General features: G+C 53.9%; 1 protein-coding gene and 1 long non-coding RNA gene across 2 annotated transcripts; one reads left to right on the top strand and one right to left on the bottom strand.

Moving 5' to 3' along the window:
• Nucleotides 1–1,605: 1,605 nt before the first annotated feature.
• On the bottom strand, nt 1,606–6,660 carry PTGDR (prostaglandin D2 receptor). Its single transcript, XM_021538430.3, has 2 exons — nt 5,845–6,660; nt 1,606–2,213 (listed from the first exon to the last, which is right to left on the bottom strand). The coding sequence occupies exons 1-2, from the start codon at nt 6,658–6,660 to the stop codon at nt 1,944–1,946; spliced, it is 1,086 nt and encodes a 361-aa protein (XP_021394105.1). The 3' UTR covers nt 1,606–1,943.
• A 345-nt stretch (nt 6,661–7,005) lies between these two features.
• Nucleotides 7,006–7,697, top strand: LOC110474763 (uncharacterized). Its single transcript, XR_002466159.3, has 2 exons — nt 7,006–7,101; nt 7,520–7,697. It is a non-coding gene; the product is annotated as an uncharacterized LOC110474763 (long non-coding RNA).
• Nucleotides 7,698–17,301: the final 9,604 nt, after the last annotated feature.

Raw genomic sequence — 17,301 nt, 5'->3', positions numbered from 1 at the left:
GATGGTAAAACCACGCGTGGGTCAGTGATGCGGCGTTTGCGTCCTCACGGGGCTCAGGGGGAGTCGATTTGTGCACCTTAATAAAGAACCTGATTTGGTTTGTGTTGGTTTAATTACTGATTTCCATGGATGGTGGTTACCCTGGGATCTAAACACACACAGCACGGGGCAGGGACCTTTCCTGGGGCAGGGACCTTTCCTGGCCAGGGATCTCTCCTGGGGTAGAGACCTTTCCTGGGGCAAGGATTCTCCTGGACCAGATATCTCTCCTGGGGCAGGGATCTCTCCTGGGGTAGGAATCTCTCCTGGGGCAGGGATTCTCCTGGAGCAGGGACCTTTCCTAGGTCAGGGACCTTTCCTGGGGCAGGAACCTTTCCTGGGGCAGGGACCTTTCCTGGGTCAGGGACCTTTCCTGGGCCAAGGCCTCTCCAGGAGTGGCTCTTCACAGGCACCACGGGCAGCTGATGCCCTGCACACCCAGAGTGCCCTCAGCTCATTCTAATGCTGAATCCACCCATGATCTTGGAAATCTTATCCCACCTCAGTGATCATCCCGTGGTTCTGCATCGCCAAACACTCCCAGCCTGACCGTGCCTGCTCCATCTGCCCCGAGTGGAGCACGGAGGTTTGGGGGAGGAGATCCCAGTTTAGGGGGGACAACCACAAAGTTTTCCAGGGCCGTTATCTCATCCGGCCGCGGTGGAACAGATCCCAGGAAAGCCACGGAGCAGGCTTTGGAGCTGTTGACTCTGCAGCCCCACGTGAGCCATCTCCAAGTCAATACCACACCAGTAACATGAAACCAATCCATGAACCAACCCTCATTTCCTTCTTTCTCCTCGGAAAAACCCGAGGAGTGGAACTGAGCCGGCAGCTCGCAGGTGCCCCCAGAACACCCCCAAACACAGCTCTGCCTTTTTCTCCAGCTGGGAGAAACAGCCAGAGCCAATCCCAGCAAGTCACCTCCAAAAAGCTCCAAGATATTGTTCCTTCAAAAGCAGAATCTGTTTGACACTGAGAGTAAACATCACGTGAGAGCGGGCAGGAACACGGCTGCACCTTGCAAGGCTTAGCTAAACAGAGGAGAGAAATACCCTGTCTCCTCCAAGGGCACTAAACTGTTGATCATCGTAATTTTTTTGGCCTAAATGGTCACTTAAGGCAAAAATTAGATCCAGTTAATACCTGTGGTTGAAAGGAAATGGATGTTCCATTAAAAGGATCGCTCTCTTGCACGCTCCCACCGAGAGCTCGCGCACGCCAGGCTCTGCGTTCTCTCAATTAGTGCCCTCATTAAGGCTCAGGACAGCCATAAATACTGAATTTAGATAATTACAGCAGAACAGGTACGGCTGAGGAACACAAATGCAACATCCACGCCCGGAGGTTCCCAGAGAAGAGCGAGATAAGGGTTGGCAAACCACAAACCGCAGGGAAGATCCTGGGCAGGGGTGGAGGGTGTGCCAGGGAGGGATTCCACCTACATCCAGCTCCTCCTCCCACCGGGAATTGCTGCTGGAGTTTCTGAGTCCCTCACCCAGTCTGGGGACATCCCAAACCCATTCCTTGGCACGGAATGGGATCACACACAGGCCAAGGCGATGAAACTCTGATCCACTTTTATTCCACGGGGACACGCCCACACTTCTCCTCCGTGTGTGTCCCCAGCCCTCCTGCCCTCCTGCAGCCGGGCTCTCCCCTCACCCTCCACGAAGCGCGGAACATTCCCAAATCCCCGCGGATCCCAGATCCTCTCCGGGGCAAAACGCAGCCTGGGGGAAGGGGCCAGAAACCCTTCCCAGCGCCCCTCGCAGCGAGCTGGACGCTGTCCCCTCCTGCCACCGCCCTGTGCCACCTCGGGATGCTCCGGGGCAGGGACGCGGGGCCGAAGGCTCGCTCCTCATCCTCGCCGGCAGCCGCCGGCTTCCGCAGCAGTGCCACACTCAGGGGGTGCCCAGCCGGGGGGGATCTGTGCCACCCTGCCAGCCCGGGGGACAGAACTGGCTGTCACCAGCGGGGCCGGAGCCTTTCAGCGAGGCTCGGCGGGAGCCCAGGCGGCGGCAGACGCGGCGCACGAAGGCGCGGAAGACGGAGGTGCGGAAGATGATGAAGACCCAGGGGTCCACGATGGAGTTGACGGAGAGGAAGCGCAGCGCGCTCAGGTCGGCGTTCTCGTTGAAATCGGCGGCAAAAGCTCCCATGTAGGCCCGGATCTGGCCAAAAAAAAAAAAAAAAATATATATATATATATCCAGGAAATGGGAGAAAGTTTGGGAAGGTCAAGGAAACAGCGGGGAATTAAGGGCGAGTAAAAATACTGCCAAGGCAGCAAAAGAGGTTTGAAACCCCCAGTATCGCCATGGATGGCATCAGGGTGTGCTGTGGGTTGTGGATCCAGCTGGGAGTGGGGCTGGATCATGTCCTGAGCACGTCAGGACAAGGATGTTACAGCTGGAAATGTGGTCGCAGTGACCAGGAATTTTTAATAGATGAAGGAATCACCCAGCCTTGGCAGGTGCTGCTCTGTCCCCAAGGCTGGGGCACCCCACTGGCGCTGATCCCCTTGCCATAGGAATTAGAGCTGGAATCCATTGGATAACTCAGCAGGGGTTCATCCTGGGGTGCTCACACAACCCATGGGAGCCTGGCTGTGCCGGGGCTGCTGGTGGCTGGTACCCCTTGGTGTGCTTCCAGAGGTGACAGGAAGTGGAAATTGTCACCAAAGGCAGTGGCAGCACCCGTGCACACCCCCCACCCTGATTTTGGGGTAGCCCCAGCTCTGCCTGCAGAGGGGGATGGAAAGGTGGAAGATCCGACCCAGGTCTCCCATCCCTGGGGGAGAAGTGAGAGGATTTCAGGGCATGGTCTGATAAGGGTGGGAATGGGGGGCTTTAAAGGGTCTGATAGGGGTGGGAATAGAAGGTTCTGAAGAGTCTGATAAATGTAAGAATGGGGGAATTTGAAGGGTCTGATGGGATGGGAATGGGGGTTTTGAAGGTTCTGATGAGGTGGGAATGGGGGGCTTTAAAGGGTCTGATAGGAGTGGAAATAGGGGGTTTTGAAGAGTCTGATAAATGTAGGAATGGGAAGTTTTGAAGGGTCTGATAAGGGTGGGAATAGAAGGTTTTGAAGAGTCTGATACATGTAGGAATGGGGGATTTTGAAGGGTTTGATGGGGTGAGAATAGGGGGCTTTAAAGGGTCTGATAAGGGTGGGAATAGAAGGTTCTGAAGAGTCTGATAAATGTAAGAATGGGGGAATTTGAAGGGTCTGATGGGATGGGAATGGGGGATTGGAAAGATCTGATGAGGTGGAAATGGGGAGCTTTAAAGGGTCTGATAGGAGTGGGAATGGGGGATTTTGAAGGGTCTGATGGGATGGGAATGGGGGTTTTGAAGGTTCTGATGAGGTGGGAATGGGGGTTTTGAAGGTTCTGATGAGGTGGGAATGGGGGCTTTAAAGGGTCTGATGGGGTGGAAATAGAGGGTTTTGAAGAGTCTGATAAATGCAGGAATGGGGGATTTTGAAGGTTCTGATGAGGTGGGAATGGGGGCTTTAAAGGGTCTGATAGGGTGGGAATGGGGGCTTTAAAGGGTCTGATAGGGGTGGGAATAGAAGGTTCTGAAGAGTCTGATAAATGTAAGAATGGGGGAATTTGAAGGGTCTGATGGGATGGGAATGGGGGATTTGGAAAGATCTGATGAAGTGGAAATGGGGAGCTTTAAAGGGTCTGATAGGGGTGGGAATAGGAGGTTTTGAAGGGTCTGATAAGAGTGGGAATAGAAAGTTTTGAAAAGTCTGATAAATGTAGGAATGGGAAGTTTTGAAGGGTCTGATAAGGGTGGGAATGGGGGATTTTGAAGGGTCTGATAGGGGTGGGAATGGGGAGCTTTAAAGGGTCTGATAGGAGTGGGAATAGGGGGTTTTGAAGGGTCTGATAAATGTAGGAATGGGGGATTTTGAAGGGTCTGATAAGGGTGGGAATGGGGGGCTTTAAAGGGTCTGATAGGAGTGGGAACAGGAGGTTTTAAAGGGTCTGATAAGGGTGGGAATGGGAGGTGCTTGAGGGGTCTGATAAGGGTGGGAATGGGGGGGGTGAGGCAATGAACTGACACCCCCTCCCAAACTTTTAACCCCTCGGGGGCACCCAGAGGCACAGAGGGGTGGTGATGGGGTGGGGGTGTTATTCCAATGGGGTTAAAGCAGCAAATTTATCCCTGGGATGGGGAGGGGACACTCAGATGGGACTGAAATAATTTCCTGACCCCTCCAACGCCTCTGGGACAGAGTGGTGATGATGGTGGGGGGTGTTTTAGGGGGTTAAAACAACGAACTGACCCCTGGGGATGGCTATTCCAGGGAGGGGCAATGGAATGACCCTGCCTGGGACAGAGAGGGGTGAGGGGTGGGTGGGAGTATATTTCAAGGAAATTTGAGCAATAAATCAATCCCCAGGGTGGTGGGGTTGTTGTGGTTATTCCAGGAAGATCAAAAAATGAGTTAATTCCCCCATCCCAGGATGGGTGTTGGACATTATTCCATGGGGGTTAAAGCAATCCTCAGATCCCTGGGATAGGGTGGGAGACATTCAGGAAAAAAAGTAATTATCCAACCTCCTCCAGTACCAGCATCACAGAGTGATGGTGCTGGGGGGTTATTCCATGAGGGTTTAAAGGATGACCTTTAATTCAAATTGATTTATGTATTTATTATTAAATAAATTTAATTGATTTAATCAATTTAAATAAATTGAGGAGACTGGGGATGTGGTGTCGAGGGTGGGCAACCTCCCAGAATGGAATAGTGGAGCCAAGGGGAGACTTATTCCAAGGGGATTAAAGTAACAACCTGGCCCTTGGAGATGATCCTAGAGGGTGGCAGGGGTGGGTTACTCACAAGGGACTAAAGCAATGATCCCCTGACCCCTCCAGGGGTGGGTGGTGGTTCCAGAATTTATTTCAAGGGGCCTAAACACCCCCTGACCCCTGGGAGTGGGGGATGGTGGTGGTGGTGGGGTGAATATTCCAAGGAGTTTTAGGCAATGATCTGGTCCCCGTGGGCAGAGTGGGGGAGGATTTAGAAGGAGGCAAAGCTTTGGCTCCTCGGAGCTGGTGGTGTTGTCAGGGTTTATCCCAAAATCAGTGCTCTGACCTCTCCAGGACCAAGTGGTGCTGGTGGGGGGGATATTCCAGGGTGCTTTAACAACGGCCTGACCCCCATGGACAGGGTCAGGGACCATTCCAAGGGGCCAAACCATCAATCCAACCTCCCTGTGAGGAGATGGAAAGGATATTTTCCCGAACAGATTAATGCAACTACCAACCTTTGGGGTGTGGGGTGATGAATGTTTGAGGGGGGTCGAAGCAGCCACCCAGGCTCCCAGGGGCAGGGGCTGCTGGAGGGGATATCCCAGGGTGCCTGACCCCTATGGACAGAGTGGGGGACCATTCCAAGGGGGCCAAACCATCAATCCAACCTCCCCGTGAGGAGATGGTGCTTAGAAAGGATATTTTCCCAAACAGATTAATGCAACTACCAACCCTTGGGGTGTGGGGTGATGAGTATTTGAGGGGGGTCAAAACAGCCACCCAGGCTCCCAGGGGCAGGGGCTGCTGGGGGGGATATCTCAGGGTGCCTGACCCCTATGGACAGAGTGAGGGATTAATATAAGGAGGCCAAACCATCAATCCAACCTCCCTGCAGACAGGATGGTGCTGAGGAAAGGATATTCCCAAGGGATTCCACACAATGACCGACCCCCGGGCGAGGCACCAAAGCAACCACCCACCCTCCCCAGGGACAGGGGGAATTTCCCGGAGCCGGGGAGGCGCTGGGATTACTCACGATGAGCGGCAGGGAGCAGACGGTGAAGAGGACGGTCATGAGCCCCAGCAGGACGAGGTGGTCGAGCTCCTCCATGCGCGGGGCGGCGGCGGGGGGCGTCCCGCGGCGGGGCTGCCTGCGGGCCATGCCGTACAGGTGCCGCATGCTGCTCACGTTGCACGCCACGATGGCCAGCACCAACAAGCCCATCAGGCTGGCGTAGAGCACGGGGAAGCCCAGCTGGCCCGCACCACCGCCGGCCATGCGGATGAAGCACCATGTGCCGGGGCAGTACTGCATGGGAGCCCCAAACCCCAGCAGGGGCAGGGCGCAGAACAGCGCGCACAGCCCGGCGGCCGCCGGCCCCAGCGCGGCACCCAGGCGGCGGGTCAGGTGCCGCCGGTAGAAGTAGGGGTGGCCCAAGGAAAGCCAGCACTCCAGAGCCATGGCCAGCAGCAGCAGCGTGGGGGCCAGCCCGAAGAAGGCCATGAGGAAGGCGAAGAGCTGGCAGAGCACCCCCGGCTGCTCCTCGCCGCGGCCCCCCGGCCCCAGCTCGCTGAGGCTGCGGTTGTAGGCGTACGCTGCCAGCACCATGGGGCTGATCAGGCACTTGCCCAGCAGGTCGGTGACCGCCAGCGCCGTGACCAGCACGTAGAACGCCGACACCCGCGGCGGGCGGCCCCCGGGCGACCGGGACCGGCGGCGGTGCTGGCCCAGCAGCAGCAGCGCCAGGACGTTCCCCAAAAGGCCGGCGGCGAACAGCACCGAGCTGGGCACGGCCGACTGCCCGCTCTCGATGTGGCGGCTGCTGCGGCAGCGGTAACCCGCGGGCTCCATCGGCAGCGGCCGCGGGGATGCGCCGCTCCGCTCGGCGTGGGCTGCGGTGGATGTCCCCCCGCACCGGGCTGGGAAAGAACCGACAGGAGCCCGCACCGCACGGCGGCGATGTCCCGCAGCGGGATGCGATGCGGTGGGATGGATGGATGGATGGATGGACGGCAGAGGGATGCGATGCGATGGATGGATCGCACCGCACCGCGCCGCGCTTGCCGGTGGCGACTGTCCCGGCGGGGCGGGTGGCCCCCGCCGCGGAGAGAGGGAGGCAGGAGGAGGAGGAGGAGGAGGAGGAGGAGGTGCGGTGCAAGCGGGCACGGCCCCTGGGACAGCCCCTTCTCGCCGCCCGGCCCGCCCCGGCCGGCGGAGCTCGGCTGCGGGCGGGGGTGCGCCGCTGCCCCGGGAGAACCGAGGCTCCCCCGGGAGGGAGGGGAAGGGCCGGGGGTGAGTGCCGGGGGGGAGGGTGAGGGACTCTGGGTGAGACTCTGGAGGGGAGGCAGCTGGAGCTGAGCCCCTCGGGGTGGGGGTGCCGGAAAGGGGACGGGGCTGAGCCGCGGGGGGGGTCACGGGTGGGGGAGCTGAGTCCGAGCAGGGCTGGGGGGATACGGGACAGGGGGACTGAGCCCCTGGAGGGGTGACAGGGCCGAGGGCTGGGCTGGAGTGACAGGGAAAGGGGCTGGGGCTGATCCCTGCGGGTGTCGCAGCTCAGAAGCCAAGTCCATGCAGTGGAAAGCGTCCCTGCCTGCGGCAGGAGGGTGGGAACGGGATGATCCTCCAGATCCCTTCCAACCCAAACAATTCTGGGATTCTGGTATGGTTCAACTCGAGCAGGTGCCGCATCTACCTGCAGCCCATCCCACAGGTCTGCCGTGTGCTGCTGACCCCCCAGGTCCTGGCAGTGCTCCTCTGTCCCACCAGCAAACTCCGGGAGAAGCCCCCAGAGCTCCTTCCAGGAAAAGCAGTTCCGACCGCAGCACCACGGCTGCAAAAACACAGCGGCTTGCAGGGTGCATGTGATGATGAATAAGCATGAAACCGTGCCTGTCTGCTCTCAGACCACTTTTTGCTACTCTGGATGAGTGTACACGAAGCATAGGGAAGTATCAAAATGACAGCAGGGGCGGGAAAGGAGGTTTGAGGGGGCAGACATCATTCATGGCAGGTTTTAGTGGCGGGCTGTAGCTCTTGTAGCTGGTGATTCTTCCAGCAACGAGGGCAGGGACTGTTTGTGGCAGTGCAAGGGAAAGTCCTGGGTCCGGAAGAAATCAAGATAAAACTCGTTGCAGCGCAGCTCTCACCCACGTCTGGTGTTGAAGTGCTGCCCTCATTAGGGCTGAGTGTGAACCCAAAGGCTGCTTCCTGCCTGGGGCCCCGGGGGAGAGGAAATTCAGCCTGCCCTGAGAAGCAATCCGAATGATAGCTTCCAAAATAGCTCCTGGAAAACACCCAGTGCCTTCCTTAGCTGAGCCTGCGCTGCTGTCGGCTCCCTGCAGGGATCCCAGCAGCAGGGGACGGGGGATGGAGGATGTGATGGGTTCCCTCAGCTTTTCACAGGATGAAGATTGGCAAGGAGAGCCCAGCACCTCTGGAGAGCTGATTTACCGGGAGCACAATGCCTGTCCTGTCCCCTGGAGCAATTGGTGCCATCCCTGCTGTGATGCTGCAAATGCCAGGGAGGACGCGCTGGCACAGGGTGCCCAGAGGAGCTGAGGCTGCCCCTGGATCCCTGGCAGTGCCCAAGGCCAGGCTGGATGGGCTTGGAGCAGCCTGGGATGGTGGAAGGTGCCATGGCAGGGGTGGGATGGGCTGGGCTGTGACATCTTTTCCAGCCCGAGCTGTTGTGGGGTTCTGTTGGGATCCCCGATGGGATCAGCTGCCGGCAGAGCCGTGACCCCGCACACTCCCCGTCTGCTCGGGTAGGGAAGAGGCTGCACTCCTGGGCTGCTCGCCCACCACGGGAAAGTCCCTTCACAGCCACCAGAAGGCCGAGTTCAGTGGCAATTCGATGCTTGGCAAGAGGAGGAGGAAGAAATGAGACAAAACCCAGCCCCTTCTGGAGGTGGGTGCTGCCCCCGGTTGCAGCAGCTGCGGCTGGAAAGCCCAAAGGATCCGGGGTGCTGCTGCTTCTGACCTTGCACTGCTCCATGGGGAAACTCTGGGATGGAGAAGGGACTTTTTGGGACCATCTGACTGCGGCTCTGATGCTGTGGGAGCAGGCACAGGAGGAACCCACGCAGTGCAGGTGTGGCTGGGGGGGTCAGAGCAGGCGGGCAGGGGATGATTGCACCTGGTCTGGAATCCTTCCCCTGCTGCTGGAGGATCTGATGCTGAGGATGGCCAACCACAGGGCCTGTTTGGAGCCCTGGATGCTGAGAATTTTAGGCTTTTTCTGTTCAAAGGCACAGAACCCCAGGAGAACCCTGCATTTGACCTGAGGCTGTGGAGAAGCTTCCAGAATGGAATAACAGAACTGGGATTGTGTGGGTTAAGTTTGAATGGAAGTGTGTGATGTCACAGGGTGGAAAACTCAGAGTTTAAGGGTTTAGAATATAGTAATATATCTAAAGCAAGATGGAGGTTTTAGAGTGGAGGCTGATCCTTCTTCTCTTCTCCATGGGTTTGGGTGGTTTTGTGTAATTGGATAAAAAAGCCCTCATTGCAGGCAGGGGTGGTTGGTTATTGGGTTAAAAGTGAAAATAATTGAGGTGTCGTTTCTTAATTGGACAGTTTATCCTTAAAAAGGCCTTGTAGAAACAGTTTAAGGTAAAAAGAGTTTAAGATAAAAAGCAAGATGGAGGTTTTAGGGTGGAGGCTGATCCTTCTTCTTGCTCTCTTGAGGGTCTGTGCCTTTTAACACAGAAAGTCCAAAATTCTCAGCATCCAGGGCTCCACCAAGGGCCCATCCTTCTCTGTGGAGAGGGATGGATCCCTCGAGCCAGGCTGGGGGCTGGGATAAGTGTCCAGCCGGGAATGTAACCACAGACTCACCTCCCTCCTCCATCTCCGCTGGGAGAGAACCCGGCGTGGGCAGCCGGCTCGCATCAAATCCCCAATTAGCTCTTCCTTGGCTTCATTTGCATAAATTGCAGCTATTAGAGGAGGGGAAAATTATTTGGAGAAAGTCTCATCACCACGGATGACGAATGTCCCCCGTTCGTCACGCTTCCGACGTGACCCTCTTCTGCCTGGTCACATTCCTGCTGGAGAGGAGGGAGGGAGTGGGGGGATAAAAAAACCGGAATAAAAACAACCCGAAGCGGAAGAAAAAGCAGCCACAAAACCCAGAGGCAAATGAGGAGCTGGAAAAACTTGAAGCATCCACAAGGAATTTTAGTTTGTTTGGGTTTTGTTTTTTTTTTCCCCCTCTCCAAAACTTTTGTTGGTTGCGCACGGCAGCAGAGCAGACGCTCCTCACCAAAATCTGGCAAGGAGAAGCAGTAGGGAATCCAGTTTTTTTTTTCCCCAAACCTGACTTTTCCCAAAGAGCCGCCGCTGTTCTTTGTCAGGAGCACGGGATTTTCTTCCTGCGGCTCAGCGCTGCTTTTTGGAAGTGTTTGTCCTGGTGGCTGAAAATCCCGATTTAGAGGCGAGTGGGGCTTTGGAGGGATGCGCTGGCCGGGAGTTGAGGCTTTGGCAGCTCCTGCTGGACATTCCCCGATGGAGCAAACCAGGATGGGAGGGTCCTGCAGGGAAAAGCCTCTCCCTTGCCCGGGAGCTTCTGCCTGCTGCTTCCAGAGCCATCCCAGCCTCCCTCCCCTCCCCGGGATCGTTTCCCACTTGTTCCTGTCATGAACAAAACAGCCTGGCTGGGACACTCGAGCTGAGTACTGACATTGAAATATTAATTAGCTAATTGCTCCTAGGAATCACCTACAGCCCCGCCCTCACTGCCATTCTAGGGCTGGGATGCAAAATAGGGAGGCCAGTGGAATCATGGGAGGGGGTTTTGGGGTGAAAACACACCAAAATGGAAAAGCTGGGCACAGTGGAGGGGGCTGGATGGGTGAGCTGGTTGGGGAAAAGGGAACCACGTCCCTGCTCTGGGTCTGACCTGTCACCATGACCTGCAGGGGACAGGGCTGGGCTGTGGGAAGCAGGAACAAAGGGAAATGTTATTCCCGGTGTTCCAGGAGGGGAGCAGAGGGATGGCTGCTGCTGGACTTCAGCTACAGCCTTTTTTTTTTTGTTAATTTTTGTTTTGTTGGGGGTTTTAGTGGTTTATTTCTGAGGTGTTTTGAGTTTTGTTTTGTTTTTTGGGTTTTTTTTGGGGGGTGTTGCGGGGATTTTTTTTTTGTTGTTGTATTTTGTGGGTTTTTTGGGATTTTTTGGTTTCGTTTTGGTTTGGGGTTTTTTTTTGTTGTTGTTTTTTTTGTTGGTTTTTGTATGGTTGGGTTTTGGTTTTGTTTTATTTATTTATTTTGGTTTGTTTTTTTGTTTGTTTGTTTGTTGCTTTTTTGTTTTGTTTTGTTTTGGGCTTTTTGGGGTTTTGTTGGGTTTTTTTCGTTTTTTCTTATTTATTTATTCAGTTAGTTTTGGTTTGGTTTTTGTTGGGTTTTTTTGTTTGTTTTTGTTGCTTTTTTGTTTTGTTTTGGGTTTTTGGCTTTGTGTTGGTTGGGGTTTTTTTGTTTTTGGTTTTTTTTTTTTGGTGTGGTTTTTTTTTTTTTGTTGTTTTTTTTTTTTTGTTTTTTTTTTGTGCTCCCTGCATCCCCCCCATCCTCACCGTGGCAGTGTCGCCTCGGGAGCGCAGCAGCCGCGATCCCTCGATCGCTCCCAGCTGCCGCCTCGTCCCGGAGGATAAAAACCCTGGAAAATCGGGAATTGTGCCCTGGAGGGGCTCCAGTGGCTGCCGGCACCTCCTCCTGCCAGGGGCAGGGGAAACGAGGGGAAGGAAAGCAAAAAGCAAAAAAAGCAAAAAAATGCAAAAAATGCAAAAAGCAAAAAAGGCAAAAAACAAAAAGCAAAAAAGGCAAAAAAAGCAAAAAGCAAAAAAAAAAGCTAAAAAGGCAAAAAAAGCAAAAAACAAAAAGCAAAAAAGCAGAAAGCAGAAAGGAGGAGCTGGCAGGAGATGGAGCAACGCTGCCCCGGGAATTGCACAAGGCCGGGGCTCGTCCCGGCCCGGGGATGAGCGGGAAGGAGAAGGAAAATTGGATTTGGGCTCGGTGGAGATTCCAGCACAAGCGAGGGAGAGTCCCGGGAAGGGATCCGGGAGGGAGGGACCAGCCCTGGGATGGGGGTGAGGGAGGGAGAAGGGGAAGGAAAAAGAAAAGTAAAAAGGGAAAAGAAAGGAAAAAGAAAAATGAGAAGGAAAGGAAAAGAAAGGAAGAAAGGAAAAAGGAGAGGAAAGGAAAAAGAAAAGGAAAAAGGGAAAGGAAATGATAAAACAAAGGAAAAGAGGGGAAGGAGAGGAAATGGAAAAGGAAAAAGGGAAAAGAAAGGAAAATTACAAAGGAGAAGGAAAAGAAAAGAAAGGAAGAAAGGAAAAAGGAGAGGAAAGGAAAAAGAAAAGGAAAAAGGAGAGGAAAGGAAAAAGGAAAGGGGAAAGGAAAGGAAAGGAAAGGAAAGGAAAGGAAAGGAAAGGAAAGGAAAGGAAAGGAAAGGAAAGGAAAGGAAAGGAAAGGAAAGGAAAGGAAAGGAAAGGAAAGGAAAGGAAAGGAAAGGAAAGGAAAGGAAAGGAAAGGAAAGGAAAGGAAAGGAAAGGAAAGGAAAGATAAAAGGAAAAAGGGGGAGGAAAGAAAAAAAGGAAAGGGAAAAGGAGAGGAAAGGAAAAATAAAAGTAAAGAGGGAAAGGGAAGGAGAGAAAAGGAAAAAGGAAAGGAAAAAGAAAAGGAATAAGGGAGAGGGAGTGATGTGTTTGTCCCCACATGTCCCAGTGTGTCCCCACGGGTGCGTGCCGCGTGTCCCACTGTGGGCAGCAGGCAGTGGCCAGGATTGTCGGGATTACCGGGATTACCAGGATCACCGGGATCACCAGGATATCCAGGACTGGCCCCGCTCCCCGCCCCGCTCTGCTCCTTCTCCCCCCTCCATCCCTGCAGCCGTGCCCAGCGCTGCCCCCAACGCCAGCCGGACCCGGAGCTGCTGGAGCAAATCCAGAGGAAATCATGGAGCTGCTCCAAGGGCTGGAGCCAGGCTGGGAGAGCTGGGAATGTTCCCCTGGAGAGGAGAAGCTCCAGGGAGAGCTCAGAGCCCCTGGCAGGGCCTGGAGGGGCTCCAGGAGAGCTGGAGAGGGACTGGGGACAAGGATGGAGGGACAGGACACAGGGAATGGCTCCCACTGCCAGAAGGCAGAGATGGGTGGGAGATTGGGAACTGGGAATTCCTGGCTGGGAGGGTGGAAATGTCCTGGTACAGGGTGCCCCTGGATGTGTCCAAGGTCAGGTTGGACAGGGCTTGGAGCAACCTGGGATGGTGGAAATTGTCCCTACCCATGGCAGGGTGTTGGAATGGGATGATTATTAAGGTCCCTTCCTGTGGGAATCCAGAGCTTCCCTCTGGCTGCCCTGGGACACTGGCAGGGTCAGGAACCCCCCTGGACAGAGCCCCAGAGACACTGGCTGTGATCCCTGTCCATGGAAAAGAGTTTTCAGTCTTACAGGATCAATTACCAGCTCTGAGTGTTTGATATCAGTAATAATTAAGTGTGGCACATGTGCAAAAGTAAAATTTTAGGATTCTAGATGAGGGGTCCAAAGGGGACAAGGTGGAGGAAATTGGGTGTGCCTTGTCCTTTTTCTCCTTCTTCATGCCCTCCATGTCTCACTGTGGTGTTGGCATTTTTCTGTTGGTTCAGGCTGGGGACACACTGTCCAACGTAGGTGACAGATATTGGCACGTTCTTGTAAATGCAGCCCAGGGAGTTTCTGGTATTTAATGTTTGTCACATCCCACTGAGGGCAGAGCCCCACACGCTGCCCTGCAGGACAGAGCTGGGCAGGGCAGCAGAACATGTGAGAGATAAACAGAATAAACAACCTGGAAACCAGCACAGACCAATTATGGCTTCTGCTTTGGCAGCGGGGCTGACAGACAGAGCTTTTACAGTCTCAGAATCATCAATACCTCAGATTCTGACACCTTCCAACCCAAATCCATCCTTCTTTCTCCTCATCCTTTCCCCTCTCCATCTCTCTGTTTCTTCTTTCCTTCCTTCATGAGCAGCCCATACCTCCTTGGGGGGAATAAAAAAAATCCCCAAAAGATTTGAATCTCAGTTTAAGGGGCGAAGAACCCTGAACTAAAAACCAAAATAAAATCTCAAGAAACATAAAAATAATTAAACCCAAGCGGGCTGGCTCCTCGCTTTAGGCATGGAAAAGTTGTGAACCCCCCAGACATGGGGATTTGCATCCCTCTGGATGTCCGCGTGTCCATCAGCTGTGTGACTGGGCTGGGCAGAGCTCCCAGATGTGCTGCCCATGTGTCCCGCCGTTGCCCATTGAATTTCCAGCTACCCCCAAGCCCTCTGTCCCCATTTAGCCGGGTCGCTCAGCCCTGAAATCCCTTTGAGCCTGGAACGCCGCCGGGGCTGCATCCGTCTTCAATTTAAAGAACAAACCCCGGCGGCGGCGGGTGGAGCGGCTCCTGCCGGGGCTCGGCGACCTCGGTGTGTTTGTGGGGCAAAGAGGATGTGGGTGTTATAAATGAGAATTTATGCAGCCAGATTAAAAATAAAAATAATTTTATTAGTGGTCAAATTCTATCTAGCCAGCCACACAGAAAGAATAGAGCTGAGCCCGGGGTCGGCCCTGGGTGTGCCACAAGGAGTCACCTCAGCAGAGGTTTTCCCCCATGCCCACACACCTCCAGCCCGGCACAAGTGAATTTTATAGGGAAAATTCCACCTGAGGTCAAGATTTCAGCAATCCGTCTTTTCTTCCATTCAGAGTCCATAGGTTAATAAGATTTTCTTTTTTGGTGATGAGGAGAAATAATTCAATGTCTGGAGTAGGTGAATCCCTGATGAGATTTACGGGACGGCTGCACTCACATGGATCTGTCTGAGGATTTCCATGAGATCCATCTTGGGCCGTTTATGGGATGATCAGCACCCGATGATCAACACCTGGAGTTCTGATGGTCAACACCTGGAGTCCCCATGGTGAACATCTGGAGTCCCAATGGTGAACACCTGGAGTCCCCATGGTGAACATCTGGAGTCCCCATGGTGAACACCTGGAGTCCCCATGGTGAACACCTGGAGTTCCGATGATCAACACCTGGAGTTCTGATGGTCAGCACCTGGAGTCCCCATGGTCAACACCTGGAGTCTCCATGGTCAGCACCTGGAGTCCCCATGGTCAGCACCTGGAGTCCCCACGTTCTTTCCTTGTGGCTGGCGAGACAGAATTTGACCGCTAATAAAATTAATTTTTATTTTTAATCTGGCTGAATAAATTCTCATTTATAACAATCTGGAGTCCCCATGGTCAGCACCTGGAGCCCAGCCATGGCCCATCTCCCGGCCGAGCCAATCCTTTTACTTGTGACTCAGTTTCCAATACACACCCAGTCTCGCCTGCAAAGGGGGGAACTAATACAACGGGCATGATTTAACAAGTATCCAATATTCCATATTTCACACAAGGAATGGCACAAATTATATTTACTACACATAACACGGGGCACACGTGTCGGGGGGAAGAACCTCTTCAGCCGAGGACAAAGTCTGGCAGGGGCAATGGAGCCGGGGAAATATGGCTGGAAGCAGATTTGCTGGCAGAAGCTGCCAGGGGGAAACAAGGCAGGAAGGAGATAAATGCAGGGAGAATTGCTGGGATTAGTCACCCCCGAGCCCTCGGGGGCTGCAGGGGTCAGGGCTGGAGGCCCCGGGAGGTCAGGAGAGGAGAGATGAGCTGGAAAAAGTTTTGGGGTGAGATTTGGATTTTTTTAGAGCTGAATCCCATCTCTGATGGTGCTGCCAGGGCGAATTGTGGGATCTCAGCTTCCCCAGCAGCTGGTCTAGGGGAAGTCCCTGCCCATGAAAAGAGATGGGAATTATGGTGTTTTCCAATCCAAACCATTCTGGGATTCCCCTGTCCACTTCCAGCTGGGCAGATTCCAGGGGCACCTAATCCATGCAGCAAATAGCCCAATTCTGCAGCAAACTCTTGATTCTGGGTATAAACACCCAAGGAAGGGTCTGAAAGCTGCAGCAGCTCAGCCCAGCACGGCTGGGGTCAGAGCCCTGGGATGGGACAGGAGCAGACCTGTGCTGGGGGGGTTTAGGTTGGATATCAGGAAAATTTTCTTTCCCCAGGGAATGGGCATGGCCCAAAGGCTGCCAGAGCTCCAGGAGGGCCTGGACAGCACTCCCAGGGATGTGCAGGTGGGATTGTCAGGGGGATCTGGGCAGGCTGATCCCTGTGGATCCCTTCCAGCTCAGGGAATTCTGTGATTCTGCTTTGATTCTGTGCTCTGGATGGGGACAGGCAATGTGTGTCTGCTTTGTGCTGCAGGGATGAACACCAGACTCCCTGGAGACACCCCTGATTTCATCCCTGCTCTGAACCCTGATTTCATCCCTGCTCTGAACCCTGATTTAATTTCTGCTCTGAACCCTGATTTCATCCCTGCTCTGAACCCTGATTTCATCCCTGCTCTGAACCCTGATTTCATCCCTGCTCTGAACCCTGATTTTATCCTTGCTCTGAACCCTGATTTGATCCCTGCTCTGAACCCTGATTTGATCCCTGCTCTGAACCCTGATTTGTTCCCTGCTCTGAACCCTGATTTCATCCCTGCTCTGAACCCTGATTTGATCCCTGCTCTGAACCCTGATTTCATTTCTGCTCTGAACCCTGATTTGATCCCTGCTCTGAACCCTGATTTGATCCCTGCTCTGAACCCTGATTTAATTTCTGCTCTGAACCCTGATTTCATCCCTGCTCTGAACCCTGATTTCATCCCTGCTCTGAACCCTGATTTCATCCCTGCTCTGAACCCTGATTTCATCCCTGCTCTGAACCCTGATTTCATCCCTGCTCTGAACCCTGATTTGATCCCTGCTCTGAACCCTGATTTCATCTCTGCTCTGAGCCCTGATTTCATCCCTGCTCTGAACCGTGATTTTATCTCTGCTCTGAGCCCTGATTTCATCCCTGCTCTGAACCCTGATTTGATCCCTGCTCTGAACCCTGATTTCATCCCTGCTCTGAACCCTGATTTGATCCCTGCTCTGAACCCTGATTTCATCCCTGCTCTGAACCCTGATTTCATCCCTGCTCTGAACCCTGATTTCATCCCTGCTCTGAACCCGCTCCCTCCTGACGGATGCTCCAGCACAAACCCATCCAGGCTGCTCTGCCTGCAGATGCAATCCCCTCTGCCAGGGAATTTGCTGGAGCCTGGACCAAATAAGGAACTGGTGGCGAATCTTGGGGAGCAGGAATCAGTGTCAGGCAGGGCTGGGAGCTCCCTGCGAGCTCTGTGCCAGGAGCTCCTCACGCTCATCCGGCAGCTGCTGGAGGAAAAACAGCTTTGCAGCAATATTTAGAGAGAGGAAGGAAGGAAGGAAGAAAGGAGAGCCCCAGAGATTAAAAAAAATAAATAAAAGAACCTTTCTTTACCTTTATGTCTTAAAATACACTGCAAAACCTGGAGTGATTCTTGGGGCTGGGGCTCAGATGGCTCAGAAAGTTTTTCCAT

This window comes from Lonchura striata, chromosome 6 (assembly GCF_046129695.1).
Source record: "Lonchura striata isolate bLonStr1 chromosome 6, bLonStr1.mat, whole genome shotgun sequence".
NCBI lineage: Eukaryota > Metazoa > Chordata > Aves > Passeriformes > Estrildidae > Lonchura > Lonchura striata.
This window is presented reverse-complemented; position numbering and strand designations above follow the sequence as displayed.